This window comes from Sorex fumeus, unplaced genomic scaffold (genome assembly GCF_029834395.1).
Source record: "Sorex fumeus unplaced genomic scaffold, SorFum_2.1 ptg000037l, whole genome shotgun sequence".
Lineage (NCBI taxonomy): Eukaryota > Metazoa > Chordata > Mammalia > Eulipotyphla > Soricidae > Sorex > Sorex fumeus.
In genome coordinates, this window is record NW_026606094.1 from 38,662,936 (window position 1) to 38,682,327 (window position 19,392).

At 40.7% G+C, this 19,392-nt stretch overlaps 1 protein-coding gene across 5 annotated transcripts in view; it reads right to left on the reverse strand.

The window, feature by feature from the left end:
- Positions 1-64: 64 nt before the first annotated feature.
- The window catches only part of ABCB4 (ATP binding cassette subfamily B member 4), a 75,217-nt gene continuing 55,889 nt past the window's right edge, over positions 65-19,392 (reverse strand). For 2 of the 5 annotated variants that reach the window (XM_056118643.1, XM_056118642.1), the window contains exons 22-27: positions 10,990-11,130; positions 8,102-8,258; positions 6,658-6,855; positions 4,898-5,104; positions 2,919-3,065; positions 66-1,980 (exon numbers count right to left, since the gene is read on the reverse strand). In XM_056118643.1, the coding sequence (XP_055974618.1) occupies positions 1,774-1,980; positions 2,919-3,065; positions 4,898-5,104; positions 6,658-6,855; positions 8,102-8,258; positions 10,990-11,130 (1,057 nt within the window). In that variant the 3' untranslated portion in view covers positions 66-1,773. Of the gene's footprint in view, positions 1,981-2,918; positions 3,066-4,897; positions 5,105-6,657; positions 6,856-8,101; positions 8,259-10,989; positions 11,131-19,392 lie in introns of all 5 variants that reach the window. The other 3 variants (XM_056118644.1, XM_056118645.1, XM_056118641.1) reach the window with 2 other exon arrangements.

The window sequence follows — 19,392 nt, forward strand, 5'->3', positions numbered from 1 at the left end:
GTAAAGCACTTGCCTTGCACAGGATCAACATAGTCCAAAAAAAAAAAAACAACACAAATTATAGCACCTGAGTCAATGAGTTAAAAATTCAAGAGTTCAAGGACAGTTCAATTCAAGAGGTAGGAAAAAACGTTATCTCTTGCTAAAATCAGCAGCAAAGTCATTTTGTAAATGAAATAAGTGAGCACACAGGGCATGATTTATTGTAGGTCACATTTGTAGCATTGTGTCATAAAGTTATACCATAAAGTTATGGTATACTTAGTTTATTGGTTGTCTATATCATTTAAGGAAGAGGGGACATCTAAACTTAGGACCTTTTCCTCACTGGTATAATTTTGTAGTCTGAAGTATCAGGAAGTTTAGAATCATTTGTGTGGCGATTTGAAAATCTCTAGAGTTGGGCATTTTACTGATCATCTCCTGCAGAGAAACCTTTCCTTACTTCTTTATTATATTGCCTGAATCTACCTACAGTTAAAAATCACCCAGGACATTTTTACCAAAGAGATTTCTGGGTCTCAACCCAGAAGTACTGATTCAGGGATATCTCTGAGTCGATGTTCTAGGATCCTTATCAAACAAGCTTGGGAATAATGATAGAAGAGTAGGTTGAAATCTGCTCGCTCTAAGTCACCATGGCAATGTACTCCTTGCCCTACTCTGAAATTCAGTCCATTGGTAGTCAAGTTTATGCATGGTCACAGTTGTAAAAGTGTTTGGTAATAACTGGTTATTTTGGATCAGATAGAATTTGGATTGGCTAGTTGACTGACCTAAATAGTGTATCACAGCTATAAGAATTGTAAAAATTTATGAAAAAAATACATTCCTGTGTGGCTAGTTTCCAAGGGTTGCCTAGAATTATTTTTTCTTCCATGTAATCGCTTCTTTTCTTGAAAAAAAGGGGGTTAATATTATGGGGAAAGATTTAATAAAGCAGTTGCTGTAAAAACTGAGAATTTTATTATTTCTAGTTTTCAAATTTTACTGAATTTATGTGCAATATTCACTGAGTTTTTAGCATTTTAAAAATACTGTTAAGTTTTCTTGCTCTTTGGAACAAATAAATGCCTACAAGTTAGCTTATCTAGTGGAAGAAACATGGGCAGGGGGAGGGGCTTTGATGTGTTTTCATTTTTATAATTGATTTTAAATATCTCAATCTGGGAATAGAATAATGATTTGGAAACTTTCTAAGTGCGAAACTATGCTATAAGCAATTTATTTTTCTTTTGTAGTTGGAAAATTTGTTCCCAAATTATTCTGTCCTCTACCCAGATAATCAGGGTCATAAAAATTAACTCATAACACATTTGATGCAATTCAGACTACCATTGGCTCACACTTGAATATGGCTTCATTAACATAAATTATAGTGCTGGAATCAATATATTAAAATTATTTCTGTGAGTTCTCTTCTACTTTAGTTTTTTGTAGGTGGCACACTGGTAGTGCTCAAGGATTGAAGGGAGGGTACACACTCTCCCACTTGACCTATGCCCCTACTCCAGATTGTACAGCATTTATTTTCCAAACTAGGTTTTTCTTTCTTTATATGTTTCTAACAACTCAGGGAAAGCCAGACTGCTGTTGGCAAATGTCATCAAACAGATACCACTAGAAACACCTAAATTTTGAACATCAAATTAAATATTTTCCCATCAGGACACACCTCTGTTTTATGTTGACTTAAACTAAAAATGTCTTTAATAAATCAGGGGGAAAAAGTTGTAGAGTGTTTTATATTTATTTGTAAGACATAACAAGAGTTCATAAGGTCTGTGTCCCAGTCTGAACACTGACCATGGAATAGTAGAGGCCTTTCTGTGCCAGCAGCTGTTGGTGTGTGCCCTGCTCCTTGATCCGGCCATTCTGAAACACCACGATGAGGTCTGCATTCTGGATAGTGGACAGGCGGTGGGCGATCACAATGCAGGTGCGGCCTTCTCTGGCTTTGTCCAGGGCTTCCTGGACAATCTGTTGATAAGACCAAATAAAATGCCGTATGTTAAAAAAATTGTTAAATGTAAGTTTTAACAGTATAGGAACTTAGATTTTTTTTTTACTATGCTAGCAAAATAACTTTCTCATCTGTCCTTAGCTTCTATGAATTATTTAGATAAATTACATTATAATCTGTGTATGGTGTTTTTTTGTTTGTTTGTTTGGGTCACACCCAGCACTGCACAGGGGTTACTCCTGGCTCTGCACTCAGGAATTACTCCTGGCAGTGCTCAGGGGACCATATGGGATGCTGGGAATCGAACCCGAGTCAACCATGTGCAAGGCAAATGCCCTACCTGCTGTGCTATCTCTCCAACCCCTGCATGGTGTTTTTAAACTCTAATGAAAATGAAATTTCACTCTGAATCTTCACAAGTATTTAAAATCTCTAGGTGGTCATAATGTAATTTAGTTAAAGTAGCACTGTACCACTGTCCTCCTGTTGTTCATCGATTTGCTCAAGCAGGCACCAGTAATGTCTCCATTGTGAGACTTGTTGTTACTGTTTTTGGCATATCAAATACGTCACGGGGAGCTTGCCAGGCTTTGTCGTGCGGGCAAGATACTCTCAGTAGCTTGCCGGGCTCTCCGAGAGGGACAGAGGAATCAAACCTGGGTCATCTGTGTGCAAGGCAAATGCCCTACTTGTTGTGCTATCGCTCCAGCCCTATTTAAAATAATAACCATATTTTTATAGTCATTTGTTGTATTTAATATGCTAATATGATTATGTCAGGCCTTTTTTATGCTTTGCTTTTTGTATTTTCTAAAATTTGGAAAATATTGAAAGGAATAAAATACTCCACTTTTATAGAATTGGTCTAAATTTGTTTACCCCTGTGCATACATATTTTTTTCATGGTTGACAATAAAGCAAACTTCTACTTTAAGTGGGACCGTAAAAGCCATACCTTTTCACTTTCAGTGTCCAGAGCTGATGTAGCTTCATCCAGCAGTAGGATTTGAGGTTGTCTGATAAGAGCGCGGGCAATAGCAATCCTCTGTTTTTGACCTCCTGAGAGCTGAGTCCCCTTATCTCCTACTTTTGTTTCATATTTCTGCAAGTCATCCATTAATAATGTCAATAAAGTTCTAACCAAAGAAATAAAATAACTAATGTATTAAAAGCTTATATAAACTTTTGCTTGACAATCATTTCTACTTAACAGGAACACATATTAGAATAAACGTTTCTGTTGTTCATCTAATAGTTTTTGGTTTCCCATTTAACATGATTTTCCTTTTTAAAAATGAAACTAGAAAACTAGTGACTAGTTCTCAAAGTTACTTTACAGTAGAAAACTAAGCAACATTTGGATGGGTAAACAAGACAGAAATGAACAAGACCAGGAATTAAGGAAAATCAAAACTATTGTCCTACAGAAAATAAGACCAAAGCAATTATTTTGAACAACTTAATGCCAAATTCGATGCTTTAGATAATAAATTACTAAAACAAGTTACAAAATTGATTCAAATTAAAAGAAAATCTGAATATCTGGAGCCAGAGTGATGCAGGCATGGTGCTTGCCTAGCATGCAGTGACCCAGGTCCAATCCCTGGCACATCTGGTCCTGCAAACCCATAACGAATGATCCTTGATTGCAGAGCCAGAGTAAGGCCACCATATGGCATGGTTCAAAAACAGCAACAAAAAATATTAACATATAAGTTGATTTAGGTAAACATTTACATACACACATGTGCCTCAGTTTAAAAGAGAAATTCTATTAAATATTTAAAGAAATAATTGTACCTCAAATTATCAGGTGAGCGTCACCCTAACATCAAAACCAGATAAAGACATTTCCAGGCTAAAACTCCAAAGCAATATATAAACACAAATTCAAAGTATTAGCCAGTGGAATCCAGAAACTACAGAAAGGGTTATATACCATGACCATGTGATTTTATCCTAGGAATTGGTTAACATTTGAAAATTCAATGTTAATATGTAAACAGTAATATTCAAGGTAAAAACAAAATACACTTGAAACCGAGAAACATTTAATTTACTTACTGATGACAAAGTATTTAAGCCCCAAAGAGAAATAGCCTAACCTGATGAAAGGCTGCTAATAAAACATTACTTATCTAACAGTTTAATGTTGCAAGACCAAATATTTCCTCCTAAAACCAGAATCAAGTCCAAGGAAGTTGTATCTGTTACACTTGATTTAACATCTTATGTGACATTCTGGCCAGAATCATAAGGAAAAATGGAAAAGAAGGCAGATTTAAATGTTTTTCCCTTAGGGGCTGGAGAGATAGTAGAGCAGGTAAGGTGCTTGTTCTATACTTGGCCAACCTGAGTTTCACCCCTGGCATCATATAAGTTCCCTCAAGTCTTATCAGGAGCAGTTCCTGAGTACAGCCAGGAGTAAGCCATTGGATACTGCTGTATGTACCACCAAAACAAAGAGTTTTTCCACTAGTTTTCAAACTGCTATGATGTTTTTATTTACTATTATTTCATGTGCTTTCACTACACTGCACAAAACTGACATAAAAGCTACTTTCCCTGTTTAAAAATAAACAAATTACGGGGCAAGAGCAATAGTACCGTGAGTAGGGCATTTGCTTTGCACATGGCCAATCCAGGTTCCATCCCCAGCACCCCATATAGTCCTCCAAGCACCATCAGGATTAATTCCTAAGTGCAGTGCCAGAAGTAACCTCTGAGCACTGCCAGGTGTATATAAAAAATAAAATAACTAAAAATAATAGCTTTGGAATCTTGGAAATAGGAAACTATCACAAAGTTCAGTGTCTTATCCTGAGCCACGAATTCAGTAAACATATTGCAGGAATCAGTTGGTGTATAACTTGGGAAAGAATAAAAAACAGTTTAAAATGATGTGCTTTCCTAACAAATTATCAGTTAACTTACATGGGGTAATGTCTCAATGAAAGGATGTATATTGGCTGCTTTGGCTGCGTTCACAATTTCATCCTTCGATACAACTCGGCTGTTGTCTCCATAGGCAATATTATCAGCAATACTGCAGTCAAACAGGATGGGCTCCTGGGACACAATTCCAAGTTGGGCTCTGAGCCACTGAATATTGAGTTTCTTTGCTTCTTGACCATCTAGGAGCTGAAAATAAAACCTATAAACTTTAGTATTTATTTAAAAAAAAAACCCTAGCAAATAATGTAGGAAAACTAAACCAGATCAACCATCTGAAAGATTGCTGCATGGAGGCATAATGATGCTACATGTTAGACATGAGTTCAAGCCTTCCATGTCTTTCAGCACTTACATTGTTGGAGACCAACAAAATCAAATGGTTAAACCATCCTTACTTGGCTAACGGGGAAAATGGTAGCATGTTTGGCATGTCTTTCCAAATACCTTTCTTTGTATTTGTCTACCCTCCTCCAGAAATTATATCATCCTCTTCCAAGTGGTTATTCTACATCTGCCTGCTATCCTTTGAGTGATTTCTAACTTGAAATGACTTTAAATCCCTCTCTCAAGCAAATTAGAGAAAGGAAAGTATTGACAAGTAGCATGGCTCTAAATGATGAAAGTGGATCAACTCTTGTTCTACACATCTACCTCTCTTCTCTGAGAACTGCCAGTCTTCAAATTCCCTCAGTTCTCTTTTTCTCAGGTACTAAGGGCAAAAGTTCCCTGGAAATTTAAAAAAGTTCCCAAAAGGGTGTTTAACTTGGTAGAATTATTTTGGTGTCGGTATTTTTTTTATCGCTCTTTTGTTTGCCATAAACTAAAAGCCACAGGTAGGGTCAGACATTTAGTCTTGATCTCTCACTAAAGAAGAAAATGCTCACCAGAGTATTTGCTCAAGATACCTACACCACAATGTTGAGCTGGTTGCACGAGGTTTCCCATAAACAACAAAGCTAAATTAAATATATTGGAGACTTCAAATGTCAATTATAAGTAGTGTTAGGTCAGAGTGTCATTCTGAGAAACTGGGAGATGCAAGCATCATGTATAAAAGATGATAAAGTCTCATGTTTAGGTCTCACTCATTATCGGAGCCAGAGACTGAAAACCAAAGATAAAAGCCTAGCATAAAAAGACTGGAGATGAGAATCAAAGTCTATTACAGGATTAGAGAGAAAAGGCAAAGTAAAAGAAGGTGGGAAGGTTATAATCATGCTTGTCCTGGGAGTCAACCTACTTAGAATTCTGAAAGGAGTTTGCAGTTCACCTTTATAATCTACAAAGTCATTGTTCACTAGGAGGACGTTCTTTTTAGACTATCAAAGATCTAGGACAGGGTAGTCAACTTCAGATTCAGTATTTTCATATTCAGTAAAGTCCTGGTAACAGCAATCCTCAAACATGTTATTTCCTTCAAGGCCTTTTGTTATAAGTGTTGGTGAGAAATGTAGAATCTCGATCTATGTTGAATGAAAGGAAGTTGTCCCAGAATTGGTTTCATTATACATCGTTTCACTTACAGTTTCCCAGAATCTGATGACATTAATTGAGGTCTTACTATTTTCTATGCTACTGTCCTACATACTTATCTGATTATGGGTACCACTTGGGAGCTTATGGAAAATGGTCACTCTATTGGTTAGAATCCTAGAGTTTTCCTTGTCAGGCAAATTCGGACAACACCAGCATTGTTTGGCCACTTGGATACAGTCTTAAAGCATGCTATTAATGCTCACCACTGTTCCAGACAGAGGGTCATAAAACCGTTCCAGGAGCTGAACCACTGTGCTCTTCCCACAGCCACTGCTGCCCACCAGGGCCAGGGTCTGGCCCTTCTTCACCTGGAGGGTCAACCCCTGCAGCACAGGGACATTTGGTCGGGTGGGATAGTTGAACACAACTTCATTGAATGTCACATTTCCTTCCAACTTCTCCTAAAACAAAATTTTTTAATGTTTCAGTTATAATTGGCCCAAGTATTGCCAGAATGGGGGGCGAGGGGGGAAGCCATTTCAAGCAAAACATAAAACTCACATTCAGAACAATGCATAAATACATAAAAGGAAGGTGTGGAATACAGATTAGGTCAGGAAGAGTCATACTAGAGGCAACTGTTATATAACCTGATTCCAATTTCAGTCAAGAGAAATGTTTAGAGTCAGAGAGACAGTACAGCCCTGTATGTGGCTGGCCAGGGTTTGATAGTCCTGATACCACATATGGTCCTCCAAGTCCCACCAGGAGTGATGCCTGTACATAGAGCCAGGACTAATCCCTGAGCACATCAGATGTGGCCCAAGAAAGAGAAATATTTATCTTTGTTAACTAATGATTCTAAGGCTGGAGCCAAGGTCATGGCACAAAGTTGAAAGACAATGGGAATATAGAGTCAGTTCTATCTGCTGTCCCAGAGAACAGAAGCCCATATCCAGCCTCTATCTCACTCTTTATCTCAGTCTATCTCACTTACTAGGCAGCCATTTCTCAGAAGACAAAATATCAATGAAATTCTAGAAAGATTGGATTGATTCATATTTCTTTACCCAAATTGCATCTCTTGCATTAAAATGTGTAGGAGCAAGAGCCCAGAGAGCAATCAGGTCCACAGCCATGTTCACTTTGGAGTCAGTATAGGGTTATTACCTTTTGCTGTAGATAAAGTGATCTCACTAATTGTAATTCAAGCGATGAAAAAATGTAAATAAGGCAAAAATTGAAAATTACATTCGTATGAACTAGGCATATACCTTCAAGCAAAAAATGTCTACTATTTTTGTGAAAATTATTCAGTTCCAATATTTCTTTATTAACTTAAAATTTTGTTTGTTTAGTGGTCTGGGGTCATAGCCAGGCACTGTGCTTAGGTTTTACTCCTATAGGTGCTTGGGACTTCATATATAGTGCCAGGGGTAGAGCCAAGAATGACTCCATGCAGGCAAACCCCTTAACCACTGTGCTCTCTCACTAGCACTGAATTAACTATTTAAAAAATACTGTATATGCTAAACCTGAAATTTCATGAACCCCCTGTGGAATTTTAAGCTACCAGTTAATGTCACAAAGTAAGCTAAGAAAATATGACTGCAGTCATTATAAATATATTCTATAGTTACAATCTAGTATATATTACATTTTTTTAATGAAAATAACTGGGAAGTTATAAGGTGACAGAAAACTCACAGGCTTCAGTCCTTCTTCACTGTAGCTGTCAATCAAAGGTTGTCTTTCGAACAGCATGAACAAGTGTGCAGCAGACAATTTGGCTTTCGCATAGTCTGGAGCAAAGGAACTAGCATGTCCTAGAGCCACTGCACCAAACACAATTGCTGAAAACACCCTAGACAAAAGCAAAAGAATGGAAAAAACTAGCTTAAATAATTAGCATCATGATATTTGAAATCCAAAGACACACTGCTTACCAAACTAGTCTTTGGCCATCCTCCTGCCCCATTCCCATGAAATTCTCATAAAAGCAATCCAGAGAAGAGGCAAAATCATTTCCTGCCTAAGATTTTTTTCGTGTGTGTGTGTGTGTGTCTGTGTGCGTGTGTGTGCATTTGTGTGTTTGGAGTGAGGAAATTTGAGCCTCACCCAGCGGTGCAAAAGGCTGACTGCTCTGATATGGCTCACCTGTGGCATGTGGCATGCAAGGTAAGCACCTGAACTCCTGTCTTATCTCTAAAGCCAGGCTTTTCTTTTCCCTACTGCCCTCTGGCTTCCCTGAGGAGCCTCTATTTTCCTGAAATGAATGCAACTTTCTCAAGTTTTCTTTCAGGAGATGGCTCATAACTGATTCTAGTTTGTAATCAAGAAATTTTAGTAACTAATTATGCACTTTTTAACATGTGAGGGAATTGGCACACCAGGTACCAAAAATGATGTTACCTACTGAATATAGGGCTCTGACCTTTTTTGTTTACAGACCAAACATAACAATTATCACCATAGATAAATTGTTGTATTATTTATTTAATAATAAAAATTAAATATCATTATTGTCCTTTACTAGAAATGACTTTCTTTTACAACATATTGATACTACCCTGAAAAAAATGCCCAAAAGCAAGGTCAATTTTCTAATCATATGGTCTTTATAAAAGGATTTAGCTAAAACACCTTTTGGGAAGGCCTAAAGATTCTGAGACACACATCTTCAAAAAACTATCCCTGGCCCAGAGCACCCCCAGAAGAAGAGGGGAGAATATTCAGTCATAAGAACTTTTATAAAGAATCTCCAAATTTTTATCTCTAAAACTTCTAAATCTAATATATATATGTACATATATATATAATGTGTTCAAACAAATAATCAAAGACAATAGAAGCTGAGGACTTATTTATAGAACTGGTTTTACCAAGGTAGGGGGCAGCTGGGGGCTGGGAGGAGAGTCCAAGACAATGATGGATGGAAGCGGACACTCTGGTGGAGATGTGGGGTTGGAACATTGTGCAACGGAAACTCTTCCGTTAACAGTATTGTAAAATCAAATTGCTTCAAAAGTGTTTAATGTACTTAAGTAATAACTTCATGGAAGAAAAAAGGTGGATAGATTTAGCTGCCCCTTAATTTTTCTGAAGGGTTGTTTTATCAAAAAATAAAAATAAATTAATAAGTGGTGAAAAATCCATGGCCTATAATTTAGCTTTAGTATAATAGATTTTATAAACTGGCTTATGTTTATTCAGAATTTTCACCCCCTCACAGTTTACTCAAAAACACTGCTGCATAAAAGTGTTGGTTGGTGCTTCGAGAGCAGGAGAACTGCAGATTTATGACAGAATTATACACTGTAATGGTATAAACAAGTGCCACCAAGACACAGCCCACTTTCTCGATGTTATTTTCTAGACAACAAAGGTATTCCAAAGTGTAATTTCCAGATGGATGTTTCCATCTGACTTTCTGAAGTCTCTGCCCTCTTGGCCACAGTCTGCTGGGAGGGCTGACCTCTGGGCCTGACCTCAGGCTTTCCGGAGCCCAGACTTCCTCAGATATTGCCAATGGAAGCACCCACAGGGAATTGGGGGAACTCAGAGACAGTCTGTGGTGCTTTTTGTTTCTTTGGCTTCTTTCTAGCTGGACAATTTATGCAGTTGGTTTTCCACCATCCCAAACTCCAGAAAGCCCTGCAGATTTTGAAAATCTTCCCCTCACTTGCCCTTCAGGCTTCAGGTCATCATGATTCCCAGCTGGGCACCAAGGCGGCCTCAGCAATTCCCTGTGCACTGCTCACCTCCACACTTCACTCCTGAGAGAACAGACCCTTGAGTAAATACTCCTCAAGTAGCCTGTTGACAATGTCATTTGTTTCCAGCTGGGATCTTAACTGATAAGACTGTATACACTTTGTTATGGTTAGCTTAAGTAAACACAAAAAAGGCAGTTCTGACAGTTTCACTTTGCTTTGACCTGGCCCATCAAAGGTTGCTAACTCCTACTTGAAGATCTCAGCATCTGAGTAGATGTCTAGTGACCTTAAAATAAGTGAGACTTCCTTTGGGCAAGACTAGACCATAACCTAATTGGACGTGTTCAGCATATTTTGAAAAGAGGAGTGCATCAATTAGAAAGGCCATTGGCCAGTCTTGGAGAGCAGGAAACAAAGAATCTAGGAGGCGAATGCTGGCAGGGTCATCCCAGGCCTGGTTGTTGGGCCAGAGTGAGCCTTTGCCAGTGCTTCCAATCAAGCATTCCCCTGTCATTGTCAAGGCCATCTTTGGATTAGAGATAAACAGTAAAATTTAACTCTATTTTCAGTGCATGGTAATGAGCCACTTTCTAATTATCATTTATTTCTGCCTACATCACACAATGAAAAAACTTGCTGTCCTAATTGGAGTTTCTATGTATCAAAAAAATTCTACTTTATGAACATGGCTAATTTTAGTTTCATCCAGATAATTAAACTATACTTGGATCACTGACAAGATTAGATTTCAGTGATAAATCCAATTATGACCCCATTTTTGAACAAGTAAGGTTTATTTGTCTAACTCAAAAATATATTTTAATAGACATATTCAAACCTTATGAGAAAAATAATCTTAATATGTTTAAAGCTACTTACAGAATAACATCTCTGAAGCGCATATGTCCATTCACAATGAGATAGGCACCAAATCGAAAACAGCCAGCATAGGAAAAATACATAAATGCTTGTGAAATGCTAAAAGTAATTCCATAGATGTGTGCCTTCCGCACAGAATTCCTGCAAAGCAAGTTCATGTATTCTTAAGCATTTCTTCAGTCTCTTCAGTATTACAGATCAGAATAAAACACAGCTTCTAAATTAGGCCAATCCAAGTTTAAATTTTGCCTCCATTAGTTTAAGTGGTTAAATAAATCTCTAGCATTGATGTTCTAATTTGTACAGTGGAGCTACTTGTATGAGGGAGAATTGGTTTCAAAATTAAGTAAATGTAAATGTGAAGTATAGAATCTACCTCATAGACGTAGTTTAAAAGACAGCTACTACTATTAAAGCTTACTACTGCTATTACATGTCTGAGTCATTAGTGACTTGACATTTAACTTCTGTCATGAAACATGGTGGTGTTAGCTAAAGAGAGAATGAATTTGACCATAAAGATGTCATTTCAATAATTATCTCATGGAAACTTTTTATGCAACTGGGCCATAAGACTGGATTCTCACTTAATTTTTTTTAAGATACTAAGATTGGGTAACGTCTCCATTGGAGACTTTGTTGTTACTGTGTCTGGCATATCGAATACATGAACTGTAAGATATGGAGGATTTTTCAAATATTTATTTACCTGTGCAGGCAAAACAAAACTATCTAGGTGATGGTTCAGGATAAGCTTTCTTTTAGGAGTCATGCAAACCTTTTATCAGCATAACCAAAGATAAGAGTTGTTTTGTGAAGATGCTGCATTCAGTTTCTGGATGAAAGTCATGCAACCTCCTCTGAAAACAGTATCAAAGACCCATTTTGCTACTATCACGATCACGATCACGACATCCTGTTATTCGTCGATTGCCTCGAGCAGGCCCCGCCCCAGTAACATCTCCTTCATCCTAGCCCTGAGATATTTAAGAAAGTGCCATATTCAAGGCTCTTTAGGAGAATGAGACCCATCATTGTTACTGGTATTTGGCATATTGGGTACACCACGGGGAGTTTGCCAGACTCTGCCATGTGGGCAGGTTACATTCGGTAGCCTGCCAGTTTGTCCAAAGTAGGAATGAGATAATAAGATGTCATAATAAGATGTCCGGGAGCTGGGTTTTATAGTCTCTGAATCTTGGCCATTGATGGGATTTCATGGTGCCACATCACACCCACCAACTGGCCCCCATCAACAGCCAAGACTCAGAGACTATAAAACCCAGCTCCTGGACATCTTATTGAAGAGAACAGCGCAGAGTCTCCTGCCTCCGCGCCTGGCTATCCTCGCCAGGACCCTTGGAGGGGGGCGGGTTGAGTTTCCCTTCCTGCCCTGACCAGAGCTCTGGCAGCCGAAGACCTCCAGAACCAGCCACCACCATGCTGAGACCACTCTCCACACACATGAAGGTACTGGTAGAGGAACAAAGGCATGCGGGTCCCGAGGCTGAGATCTCCAAGCCTACTTGGATCAGGGCTGAGCATCCTCCACCCAGATCCTCCAAATTCCAGTAGTTCGTGGGGTCACACCCACCAACTGGCTACTATACTTGAACAATTAAAAAAAATAGCTCCCAGAGGATCTATTGTTTATTGTCTTGCTATTTCTTTCTCAACAAAGTCTGTTTTTATAAATAAATATGTTTAAGCAATAGTGAAGTTGAGCATAACTTAAATGATATGTTTGTAAATTGGAATGGTGGTTTTCAGCCACCTGTATAAAGCGTTTATGACCATAAAGCTCAATTTAAGATCTAATGAGACAATTAAGAACAACTGTCCAAGGGCTGGAGCTATAGTACAGCAGTAAGGTGTTTGCCTTGCACTCGGCCAACCCAGGTTCAATCCCCAGCATTCCAGAAGCATCCCAAATGGTCCCACGAACACTGCCAGGAGTAGTTTCTGAGTGCAGAGCCAGGAGTAACCAAGAAAGAAAAAAAACTAAAAAGAACAATTGTTCATACGTACATTTTTGCAATATAATTTATCTTGTCTCCTATTGCTAGTCTCTTATGTAAAAGTTCATTTTTCAGATTTAGAAATATAGGATTGTAGACTTTATACACAATCTGTCAAAAGTGCTCCCCCAAGCTAAATCCTATCACCTCAATACAATTTATTTGTACTATTTCTAATTCAAAATTATTCTATTCTTTCATAGACTTCTTAATCTTCCTAAAGAAAAATATTTTATTGACTATCAGATTATAATGAAGATGTTTGGCAAGAAGGAAAGTTCAACTGGTTTCCATGGTTTATGTGCTGTAATTATTACCAAGTAATTTACAGTGCTATTAATTCTTTAAATTAATAAGTTAAAAGTTAGTTTCATCATCTATTCTCTAATTCTCATGAGCTTCAAAATAAATCATGAGATCCTAGTAATGCCACATACATGTTTATATGTGAAATACTAAACTTATAATACAAATGCTGCTGTTAAAGATACAGTGACCAAAATACAAAGACAATCTACAGAATGGGAAAGAATATTCACTCAATACCCATCTGATAAGGGGTTGATATCAAGGATATACAAATCACTGGTTGAACTCCACAAGAATAAAACATCTGACCCCATCAAAAAATGGGGTGATGAAATGAACAGAAACTTTCTCTAAGATGAAATCTGAATGGCTAAAGGGCACATGAGAAAATGCTCTAAATCCCTAATCATCAGGGAGATGCATATCAAAACAACAAGGAGACAATGAGATATCATCTTACACCACAGAGACTAGCCCACATCCAAAAGAACAAAAGCAACCAGTGTTGGCATAGATGTGGCAAGAAAAAGACTCTCCTTCACTGCTGGCAGGAATGCTGACTGGTTCAGCCCTTTTGGAAAACAGTATGGACAATTCTCAAAAAATTAGAAATTGAGGTCCCATTTGACCCAGCAATACTACTCCTGGGAATATATCCCGGAGAGGTAAAAAAGTATAGTCTAGGGGTATGGTGCTGCCAGCAGGTCAATTTGTACCTGTGAGGCGAGTGCATCAGCAGCCTGATGGCAACATCAGACTTTCAGATACCCCAAAATTGCTGCTATGCCTTTGGCCAGACCCTAAAAACTTGTGGCAAAGTTTACCAAGAGAGTAAACGGCCAAAAGTTAGGTTTATGGGAGACACCCACAAGCCACCTCCGGCTCAGCTATATAATTGGAGGCATGACCTTTCTGGTTCCTGATCGAACTACTTGATGGCCATGATCCCAGAGTCTCAGAAACGAATCTCGGAACCCAAAGGCTTTTGGCAGAAATGCATCCTGTTTCTGCAGTAGGTAACTGGCGCTGGGACACTCCAGGTGGGAATAGGTTTCGTGCCTTGGACTGTTCCCCCTGGCGGCCTGGTGACCACCATCCTCCAGAGGCCACGGGATAGTCAGGTTTGGGCCTGCAGTGATGAGACACACGGGGCCTTACCACAGGGGGTGGAGCCGACTCTTTCTCCCCATCCCAATGAGACCCCAAGTCGCTGCCTACAAACGGCCTCTCTGGCTCCTGATCAAGTTGATTAATGGCCATGATATCGGAGACTCAGAAACAAATCTTGAAACCCACTGGCTTTTGGCAGAAATGCATCTGGACTGCATACAAAGTGGCCACCGGCTCAGAGTTTATTGGAAAGCCAGGTGTGAGGTGGCGGTGAAGGGGCAACTGCAGTCTCATGGGAGGGGGGTTGGTACCGGCTCGTCCTTCACACCCTACTAAGGTCACGAGTTGCCCCCCACAAGTAGCTCTCTAGCACGGCCATGGCTCCAGAGGCAAAAGGACTTAATCCAGAGCCTGGAAGCTTGCGGCAGAAAAGTGAATGGACCATGCATTAAACTACGGCGCCAAGCCTCTTCGGGAGGGAAAGGGTGTTGCTGCCTTCCACCGTTCCCCCACCCCACCCCCCCCCCCACCCTCCGGCAGCAAGGTAGCCACCACGCCACCTCAGAGCTTATTGGAAAGCCAGGTATGAACTGGTGGTGAAGGGGCAACTGCAGTCTCATGGGAAGGAGGGCAATACCGGCTCGTCCTTCACGCCCTACCAAAGTCATGAGTTACCCCCCACAAGTGGCTCTCTGGCACGGCCATGGCTCCAGAGGCAAAAGGACTTAGTCCAGAGCCCAGCAGCTTGCAGAAGAAAAGTGAATGGACGATGCGTTAAACTACGGTGCCATGCCTCCCCAGGAGGGAAATGTTGTTGCTTCCTTCCGCCTTCCCCCCCCTCCGCCCCGGCAGCAAGGTGGCCGCTGCCTCAGAGCTTATAGGAAAGCCAGGTACGAGCTGGCGGTGACGGGGCAACTGCAGTCTCATGGGAAGGGGGATGGTACCGGCTCGTCCTTCACGCCCTACCAAGGTCATGAGTTGCCCCCCACAAGCGGCTCTCCTGCATGGCCATAACACCAGACACAGAGAAACTGATCTCGTAATTATCTGGCTCTTTGCAGAAATCCAAAATCGTGGCTGCGTGATATTATATGATTCTCATAACCAGCTATAGAAAACAAAATATTTCACAATGCCTTTTCAGCAATTCTGATTGTTTGGGGGGAAATTCTAAAGAATAATGGTGCATCTTTTGTCGAAATAATGAATGTAATCAACGTAGAGAAGAGTTAAGTAGAAATCATCTGCCTCACAGGTATTTTGAGGGGTGGGAGGGGGGTATACTGGGGTTCTTGGTGGTGAAAAAAAGAGTACTGGTGAAGGGAAAGGTGTTTAATCATTGTATGACCGAGACTTAAACCTGAAAGCTTAGTGACTTTTACCACAGTGATTCAATAAATAAATATAAAAACAAAAAAAAATTTTTAAAAATTAAGGTGGAGTTCATGCCCAATTCCATCAGCTAATCAGTGGCTGAATAAATAGCAGTACTCCTACCAAAAAAAAGTATAGTCTAAATGACATCTGCACTATGTTCACTGCTGCACTGTTCACAATAGCCAGAATCTGGAAAAAACCCAAGTGCCTGAGAACAGATGACTGGTTAAAGAAACTTTGGTACATCTACACAATGGAATACTATGCAGCTGTTAGAAATGATGAAGTCATGAAATTTATATACAAGTGGTTCTACATGGAAAGTATCATGCTGAGTGAAATGAGTTAGAAAGAGAGGGACTCCCTCCACCTGATCCCCCTAGGCGGCTCGGTGGATGCCATCTTCCAGAGGCCATTGAACAGTTAGGTTTGGGCCCAAAGTGATGAGACATGCAGGGCCTCATAGGATGGGGGTGGAGCCGGCCCTTTCCTCCCTGTCCCAACGAGACCCTGAGTTGCCACCCACGAATGGCCTCTCTGACTGCTCATCAAGCTACTTAAAGTCCATGATCTCAGAGACTCAGAAACAAATCTCAAAACCCAATGGCTTTTGGCAGAAATGCGTCCAGTCTCTGCAGTAGGTTACGGGTGCTAGGCCACCCCAGGTGGGAATGGGTTTCATGCCTTTACCTGTTCCCCTTGGTGGCCCAGTGGCTGCCATCCTCCAGAGGCCACTGAACAGACAGGTTTGGGCCTTCAGTGGCGAGACATGCGGGGCCTCATGGGATGGTGGTGGAGCAGGCCCTTTCTTCCCCATGCCAACGAGACCCCAAAACACCACTCAAGAACGGCGTCTCTGTCTCCTCATCAAGCTGCTTAACAGCCATGATCCCAGAGACTCAGAAAGAAATCTTGAAACCCAGCAGCTTTTGGCAGAAATGCGTCCATCCAGATCATGCAATAGATTGCTGTCGCCAGGCCACCCCAGGGGGGAAAGGGTGCTGTCCCTCCACCTGCTTCCCCTTGGTGGCTCGGTGGCCGCCATCCACCAGAGGCCATTGGACACTCAGGTTTGGGCCTGCAGTGACAAGACACGTGGAGCCTCATGGGATGGGTGTGGAGCTGGCCCTTTCCTCCCCATCCCAATGAGACCACGAGTCATCGCCCACAAACGGCCTCTCTGGCTCCTGATCAAGCTGCTTAATGGCCATGATCCCAGAGACTCAGGAACAAATCTCGGAACCTAGTAGGTTTTGGCAAGAAATCCCTCCAGATTTAATTGTTGAAATTTCGGAATTTCAAAATCAGACAGCCACTACTGCAGCCACACGGCATCACATGTTATTCATAACCAGTAATAAAAAACAAATTGTCTACTTGTTGTCAAATTGACAAACAATTGTCAAATTGTTGCCTTTTCGGCAGATCTGAGTGTTGGGGTAATATCCCAAGTAATAATGGTGGGTGTGGTGTCAAAATGTTGAGTGTAATCAAAGTATAGAGAGAGTAATTTGGAAATCATATGCTCCACAGGTAGGGGCAGGGTATGAGTTGGGGGTATACTGGGGATTTGGTTGGTGGATAGTGGGCACTGGTGAAGGTACGGGTGTTTCACTGTATGACCGAGACTTAAACCCGAAGCTTTGTAGCTGCTCTCATGGTGATTCAATAAATAAAAATCTATAAAAAATGAAAAAAAAAAGTAAGGCAGAGTTCATGTCCAATTCAATCAGCCTAATCAGTGGCTGAATAAATAGCAGTACTCCTACATAAAAAATTTTTAAAAAAGAAAAAAGAAGAAAGAGAGGGACAGACATAGAAAAACTGCACTCATTTGGGGAATATAAAGTAACAGAAGGGGAGACGAACACCAAAGAATAGTTGAGTAAGTACCTGGTGGTCTGCTTCATGGCTTGGAAGCTGGCAACATGCTAGGTGAGAAGGCAGCTCAGATAGAGAAAGGAACACTAAGTTAAGGGTGTTTGGAGGACTTTCTTGGGATTGAGATGCGTGCTGAAAGTAGACTATAGACCAAACATGATGGCCACTCAGTACCTCTATTGCAAACCACAACACCCTAAAGGAAAGAGAGAGCAAAAGGAAATGCCCTGTCACAGAGGTGGCGTGGGGTGGGGGGGATGGGAGTTGGGAGTTGGGAGGGCCACTCGGTTCATTGGTGGTGGAGAATGGGCACTGGTGGAGGAATGGGTATTTTATCACTGTATAACTGAAACCCAAGCATAAAAGTTTGTAAGTCTACAACTGTATCTCATGGTGTTTCACTATTAAAAAAATGCTGCTGTTTGCTTTTTAAAAGGTTTTTAAAATTAAGATAATATGCATGTTTAAGGTAAATGGTTGTTCTTTGGTATTACATCGAGTATGCAGAACTAAGGAGATAAAATAAATCAAGAATTTTAACAATTCCTATTTAAATTTAAGTGAACTATTATTCTTGTCTCTGTATCGTTCCAATTTTAGTATATGTGCTGCCGAGCTTCTACCCTGTGCCTGACTGTCTCCACCAGGGCCCAACAGCTGAAGACCTCCGGGACCCAGCCAAGGCCATGCTGGGATCACTCTCCACACACTTGGATGAGCCTCACGCATAAAAGAAATGGCAGAGGAACCCAGGTGTGTGGGACCCGGGGCTGAGATGTCCAAGCCTGCACGGTTTGGGACTGGACCTGCCAGTAGCTAGACAGTTACACCCACCAACTGCCGTGTAACCCCAACAATGGCCAGGATCCAGAGATTATCATACTCAGCTCCCGGAAGCGCGTGGCCGCGTGCGGCCGCGCGACATCTTATCATCTCATTCTTACTTTGGACAAACTGGCAGGCTACCGAATGTAACCTGCCCGCATGGCAGAGTCTGGCAAACTCCCCGTGGTATACCCAATATGCCAAATACCAGTAACAATGATGGGTCTCCTTCTCCTAACCCTGAAAGAGCCTTGAATATGGCACTTTAAAAAAAAAATCTCAGGGCTAGGATGAAGGAGACATTACTGGGGCCTGCTCGAGGCAATCGACGAACAACAGGATGGTCGTGATTATTCTTGTCTAGTGATTCTGTGGAGCGATAGCACAGCAGGTAGGGCATTTGCCTTGCATGTGGCTGACCTGAGTTCGATTCCTCTATTCCTCTCGGAGAGCCCAGTAAGCTACCGAGAATTTCCCACCCACATGGCAGAGCCTGGCAAGCTCCCCGTGGCATATTCGTATGCCAAAAACAGTAACAACAAATCTCACAATGGAGACATTACAAACTGGTGTCCACTTGAGCAAATCGATGAACAAAGATAGGACAGTGCTACAGTGCTACCATGATTCTGAAACTTTCAACTGCTATAGCTGGCACTAGTTTAGAGATAGGTGACTGAAAACCACCATTCCAATTTACGAACATATCATTTAAGTTATGCTCAATTTCACTATTGCTCAAACATATTTATTTATAAAAGCAGACTTTGTTGAGAAAGAAATAGCAGACAATAAACAATAGATCCTCTGGGAGCTATTTTTTTTAAATTGTTCAAGTATAGTAGCAAAACGGTTCTTTGATACTGTTTTCAGAGGAGGTTGC